General features: G+C 34.7%; 1 protein-coding gene across 1 annotated transcript; it reads right to left on the bottom strand.

Moving 5' to 3' along the window:
* Window positions 1–885: 885 nt before the first annotated feature.
* LOC127075141 (disease resistance protein RPV1) lies at window positions 886–5,431 on the bottom strand. The gene is made up of 5 exons (XM_051016591.1): window positions 4,796–5,431; window positions 3,205–4,372; window positions 2,809–3,084; window positions 1,835–2,644; window positions 886–1,693 (listed from the first exon to the last, which is right to left on the bottom strand). Exons 1-5 carry the CDS (start codon window positions 5,323–5,325, stop codon window positions 1,124–1,126), a joined length of 3,354 nt encoding a protein of 1,117 aa, XP_050872548.1. The 5' UTR covers window positions 5,326–5,431; the 3' UTR covers window positions 886–1,123.
* Window positions 5,432–6,331: the final 900 nt, after the last annotated feature.

The raw sequence follows: 6,331 nt of genomic DNA, 5'->3' as shown, positions 1-6,331 counted from the left end.
AATGATGTCTCAAGATATATGAACCCTTGATGATTGATCATGGTGCCCAAATTCTGCAAGAATGGCCACCATCCACTGCAAACGACTGACTTTGACTTTCTAGGGTTTCTGACTGTCTGTGCATGAACTGATGGCTTCTGAACATCCAACCCTTGACTTAAACACTTCAAATGGATCTCCAAGTCATGTGAACTTGTTGGACAAACCCTAGGGCCTTTGCTCCTTGAGAAACAACCTTGCTTGATTGGTTGACTGATCTCCTGATCAGTTTGACCTAATTCTTGACTTGCTTGCTCTTGAGGCAACTGGGGACAATGCAAATGATATGCAATGGACCATGATATGCTATGACCTAATATGAAATGGTATGTACAATGGTAGGTGCAAATTTGAGGTGCTACAGAGCTCCAACTCTTCTAGAACCTTCTCAATACACTGAAACTATCTTGCAGATAAGTACGGAGGATCCAAACTCCAAGTACATCCAACGACTCTCTGTAATCCACACCAAACAAATAACACTTTTTTATTTCCTTTCCCTTATATATAGAAAGTGCTTTCAGATACTCAATTTCAAATTTATAGTGTTAACTTTGCAGGTCAGTCCCCTATCCGCCAGCTTAAATCCACCATTATCTCCGATCCTCATTCTATTTCTGATTCCAGCTCAAAAGACTATTCAACTTAATATTTAATGACCCAATAGATATTTGACTCCAATAAATAATAATCTGGTCATGCTAAATCAAATATTCCCAAATTATTTAAGAAATACAATGGAATAACTAAGATTCAAACTTTTCAGCTTTCTCGGGCCTCTTCAAGAACATAAATGTTAGTACATAGAAAATTAATGGAAGAAGCATTAAAAATAGTAAATCGAAATGAATATAATGTACCAATAACCTTGAGAATGGAAATTAAAATGTATACATCATGTGGTGTTTTTTCTTGAATACATTGGTTTAGTATTATTTTTGCAAAATTAAAAGAGAGGTCTAAGTATTCATTGCAATCTAAATTTGTAAGTATATGTTTTGAACTTAAATCATGCATTCCAATCCTGCTTCTCAAACTGAAAGACTTTTGGAAACATCGATGACTTTCACCTACATACTCAAGTTTAATTTGACTTTCCGCAGCACTCCACTAATCTACACATAAAATCTGTAATCCATTGTCTGAAACTATATTTGATAAAACCAGCAGCGTCAATTTTTTCATCCATGACTCCCTCTTGCGGAAAGTCTGTCCTGACAGAGCATTCGTTATCATCACCACTAAACACAATATCATTTTTTTCTCCAACGGATTGATCGTATACAAGGTAAACTATTGTTTCCTTTACTGTGAAACCTTTTCCAAAAACAACAATAATCTCGACTTTGTTACCGGGTTCTAAACTTGATAATACCCTCTCCCCCTCCTCGTCTTCAAAAGAGACTAAGGCCTCTCTTTTATAAAGTTGAATGTTGGCCTTTGTGTAATTTTTTACCAACAAGTTTGTAAGGCCGTCTGATGCTATGTTATCCGGGGATGAAGAATAGACAATGCACATCATTGTCTTTAAGTTACGCCCTTGCACTCGAGGGACTTCAAATATTACAGAAGAACCTTTGAAATTGAAGGTCAGCCAATCTGGATAATTATCACCAGGGAGCGAACGACGGCCACGCCCATTGACACCCGTATTCTATAAAAGTGAATCATTAGTTTTTGTTGTAAATTTAAAAAACAATTGGAACAATCAGGTATGCTTAAGACAATGTCTTATAAAAATATGATAATCGGAATTATTAGATACATGTAAGAGGTAGAGAGTTTTATGTAAAACCTGTAAAATGTTCTCTTTCAGAATATTGGTGACCTGACAATTCATTCCAACTTGAATAAACAAAGACTTCAATGAAGATTTTGATCTTGAAATGTGAGCTTGACTGTAGCATTGAATTAGCGCGGAAGTTTTCATATTCGATACTTGTGAAGTAACAGCTGATTCTAACTCTTCAGAATTTTTGGCATATAAGGCATTCATAATAATTTCTGTGTCTCGAGAAAGTTGAAGTTCTGATTTGCACTCCACCCAGAGACATCGAAACCATGGAAGGTACTTGGACATAGATGATAGTTCATGGGAACTACGAACGAGAGATGACATGCCAGCAGATGTTTGAAATGGGGATGGGAGATTATTTGTCGGTGACATCCAAGACCAAATGATAGCTGGAAACACGTCTTGTGAGAATCCTTCATAACCGCAGAGAGAAATATATCCAATGCTTTTAGACCTTACTACTGAAAAGGGAATTCTAGCTATGGCAGTATTATTTGCAATTAGGTTGGTTAAAGATGCCATATCTTGCAAGTCATCTTCCAATTTGTCAATCTTTAAACACCCAGAAAGAATAAGAGTTTTCAGTGATTTTAACTTGTATATGCTTCTTGGGAGTTTACGAATGTTAATACAGTCTTCCAAATTTATCAGAAGAATTTTACTGAGCTGTCCAATGCTAGGAGAAATCTCAGACAACTTTGGACAATCAGCGAGTATTAGCTTTTCAAGATTAGGCATGTTTGAGAAGTCAGGGGTCTGTGTCAGAGAATGAGAATGACTAAGGTTTAGAATTTTCAACTTTTCCAACCTCTGCAAGAACATACATGTTATGTTACATAGAAAACTAAGAGAAGAACCATAAAGTTAAATAAGTGGAAGTAAATACAATGAACATAGAAAATGTTCAACGAAGGAACATCCAAATGATAAGAACCCACAAAAACAAAGATGAAAAATGAAATCAAAAGTAATACCTGAGCCTCTTTCCAAAGAAATTTGACATTGCTGTTTACTAACTCAATGGAAACTAAATTTTCTTGATAAAAGCTTGTAGGTATGCATTTTAAAGGAAATCCATTCCAAGAAAGCCATCTCAAATTCCTTGAAAGGTATTCAAAATCCCCATCAAGTTGTACTCCGGCAAGTTGAAGCAATCTCAGTCTTTTCATCTTCTTAAATGCTTTAGTACTGAAACATTTTTCATTAGCTCTTGGCAGTTTCAAAGTCAGTCCCTCAACAACTTTTGTTCCCTGTAAAATATGATTCACGACCAAATTGATTATCAAATCATAACTTCAATAAAACAAACTTTGTTTAGTTTTAGATATTATAAATCCATAAAAACAGATACATATAAAGTTCCTACTTACTGTTTGTTCTGATAGTACATCAAGCACGTCCTTACTAAACCATAACCTACTACGCTCTTCAGGATCCTTCGGTGATTTCTCACGAATGATTTCTCTTCCCATATCTCGCAACAAATCATGCATTCCAAGTCTGTTCCTATCATCAACAGTCACAAGGCTATGTTCCACGAGAACATTTATTCCAATTTCTGCATAAAGCTCACACCCATTTAATATATGTATAACATCACTTCGAACCATCCCAATAAAGAAACAAGCTATGTCAAGGAATATTTCTTTCTCAGTGTCATCATTTAAAGCATCATAACTTATTTTTAACTTCTTTTGTACTTGATCATTAGGAATTTTTTTAAGTTTTTCCAATACATTCTCCCATTCTGTTACCCTCCTATCAAACAAATGTGACCCAAGGACTTCAAGTGCTAGCGGCAACCCACCGGAATAGTCCACAACATTTCTTGAAATTTCCGCAAAATCTTGTTTGGGCCTCGCTTGCTTGAATGCATGCCAACTAAAAAGCTCAAGTGATTCACTTTCACTCATTTCTTTCATTGTGTATACTTGATCAACTCTATCCCCTCTGAGTATATGCATATCTCTACTTGTGATAATTATTCTACTACCCGGACCAAACCATTTCCGACTTCCACACAAAGCATTCAACTGATCCAGTGTATTCACATCATCAAGTACAAGAAGTACTCTTTTATTGCAAAGTATATCTCTCAACTTAATTTTTCCTTCCTCAATGTTATGTATCTTGGTCGTCATTTCTTTACAAATATCAAAGATAATTTGTTCTTGTAAAGAAACTGGTCCAATATTTTTCTCCCAAACTTCCCTAATATTTGCAAGGAAGCTCCTACCATCAAAATTGCGGCCAATTTTATTGTAAATGGCTTTTGCAATGGTAGTCTTGCCAATCCCTCCCATACCCCACACCCCAAGTAGTTGAACTTCTTTTAATTGTTGTTTTTGAAATGGATTTTGCATTTGTTGGAACTGTGGCATATCAAACGTGTGTTGCTGCATTGTTTTTTCTATCAGTTGAATCATATCTTCCACTCGAGGTTTAACTCCTACCGGATTATTAGCAACGAACAAGTCCGTCTTGTCTAACAAACGCACAATTTTTTCAACAATATCCTTAATAGCCTCGCTTTCATTCCTGTAGATATATATGCATATAATAATGTGTCAAAAGTGTCTGATTTGTTATTTGACACATAATTTGTTAACACTGTATATAGATATGGTATTACAAATTCACATATGATGGATATTAAAACATATGTGATATTTTGACACAACACTTTTCCATTTACTCATTATGTTACTAATGAGTTATACAACTCATTGTGATCCATTCCTAATCCAATATACTAGTTTAAATTTAGTTAAGGGGAGTAACATTTGATAAACAAATGTTAAAAATATGTAAAAATTGAAAGTTAAGTCAATTCAGTTAATAGTTATGTAGATAAATGAGGCAAGTTCCATTCTGCGACATCTCCCTAGTGAGTCACTCATATTTTTCTTCTTTCAAATTCATTTGCTAGAAAGAATGCTTTTTAATATGAAATTGAATTACCTGGAATTTAGCACTACAAACCCTGCAAATCCGGCTACCTGATGAAGCGCAGCCTTCCAAGTCCGTTCCGTGATTTTGTAAGTCTTACTTGAAAGTCGATTTAAGAGAGTTCGATACGCTTTGCCAAACTCACCAGTTTGGTGACGAACTTCCGAAGGATCTACATCATAGAAAACTGGCAAAACCACTTGCCCTGTGGTTCTGCTACACTCCATTATCTTCACCAACTCATCAAGACACCATCGCGAATCAGCGTAGTTTTTTGAAAAGACAACAATAGCAATGTGTGATTCTTCAATTGCTCGATTTATTGAAGTTGAAATTTGATCTCCTCTTTGAAGTGAATCATCGTCCCTAAAAACTTTGATTCCAGAATTTACAAGAAAAGAATTAAGATGTGAAGTGAAGGAAGCACGTGTATCCTTTCCTCTGAAACTTAAGAACACATCGTGGATTCTAAATGCTTTATTGGGTGGATTCTTTGTGTATGACTCATCCTCACTGTAAGATGAACTAAAGAAGGAAGCCATTGATGGATCAATTTTAAGTGAAGGTGTGAGCTAAAGAAATAAACAAGAGTAATATCTTCTTCTGAAGTCTTTGCTTTTTTAATTAAAAAATGAAAGATAATTGATGCATAAAAAATTGGCACCTGGAAAGTTATAAATTTTATTTTATCTATCTATCTTCCAGATTTTTTTAGAAATTAATTAAAATTCATAAAATAAATTTTTAAACTCAAAGTCTATTAAGATTTAGCTCAAGCCTATTATCAAATATGTTAATGAATAATACATGGCACTTCTATTTGATTTTATCGCCAGAGTTATATTTGACATTCTCTATTGGTTTAAATTGTCAAAACTGTCTTACTAAAAATTGAATAAAATTTATATTCGCAAAATCAAAATTTTCGATATAAATAAATTTTTTGGTAGTGTATTATAAATTTCTGTTATAATGGAAATTTTGATATTTATGGGAAGTTACAGTTAATATCGCATATTTGAAATTTATTATTTGATATCAGAAATTTCAACTAAAGTGAAATTTACAGTAGTGTTATTTGTTTGTAATCTTAAACACTCATGATTTTGCCGACAATTTTGGATGACTGTGATTGCACAGACAATTTTGTGTGATCCAAGATAAATATAAAGTTGCATAAATAGGGGATAATGGCAAGTCATCGACAGATACCTCCAACATCAGAAGGCCCAACATCACTTGTATGCTCAACAAGTGGTATGATGCGACAGTATGATACAGTGAGGTACCACTTTAAGTAACCATCCTCACACTACGAATGATGTTGAACCGTAATTGCTCGATCTCTAATGGCACGACCAAAGTTGATGAAGTTACTCTTAAACCACCAATCAATGCCCGTAGGTGGTATATCCAGAACCGGCCGTGTGATACTTTAAACATAACCATATTGTCGCAGACACCTCTCAGACAAGTGTCTAGTAACCATGGTCTCCCACTACATATAACCTGAATATAACGAAGACTCCTTGAACTCACTATGGACTA

The sequence above is a fragment of the Lathyrus oleraceus genome, chromosome 4 (genome assembly GCF_024323335.1).
Source record: "Lathyrus oleraceus cultivar Zhongwan6 chromosome 4, CAAS_Psat_ZW6_1.0, whole genome shotgun sequence".
Lineage (NCBI taxonomy): Eukaryota > Viridiplantae > Streptophyta > Magnoliopsida > Fabales > Fabaceae > Lathyrus > Lathyrus oleraceus.
The sequence above is the reverse complement of the archived record's forward strand: the minus strand, read 5'-3'. Positions and strand labels throughout refer to the sequence as shown.

Coding starts and splice junctions, on each gene's coding strand:
- LOC127075141 (XM_051016591.1), bottom strand. CDS start 5,325: ATGGCTTCCTTCTTTAGTTCATCTTACAGTGAGGATGAGTCATACACA. Junction 3,085..3,204: donor ATGTACTATCAGAACAAACA/GTAAGTAGGAAC, acceptor CATATTTTACAG/GGAACAAAAGTTGTTGAGGG. Junction 1,694..1,834: donor TGAAAGAGAACATTTTACAG/GTTTTACATAAA, acceptor TCACTTTTATAG/AATACGGGTGTCAATGGGCG.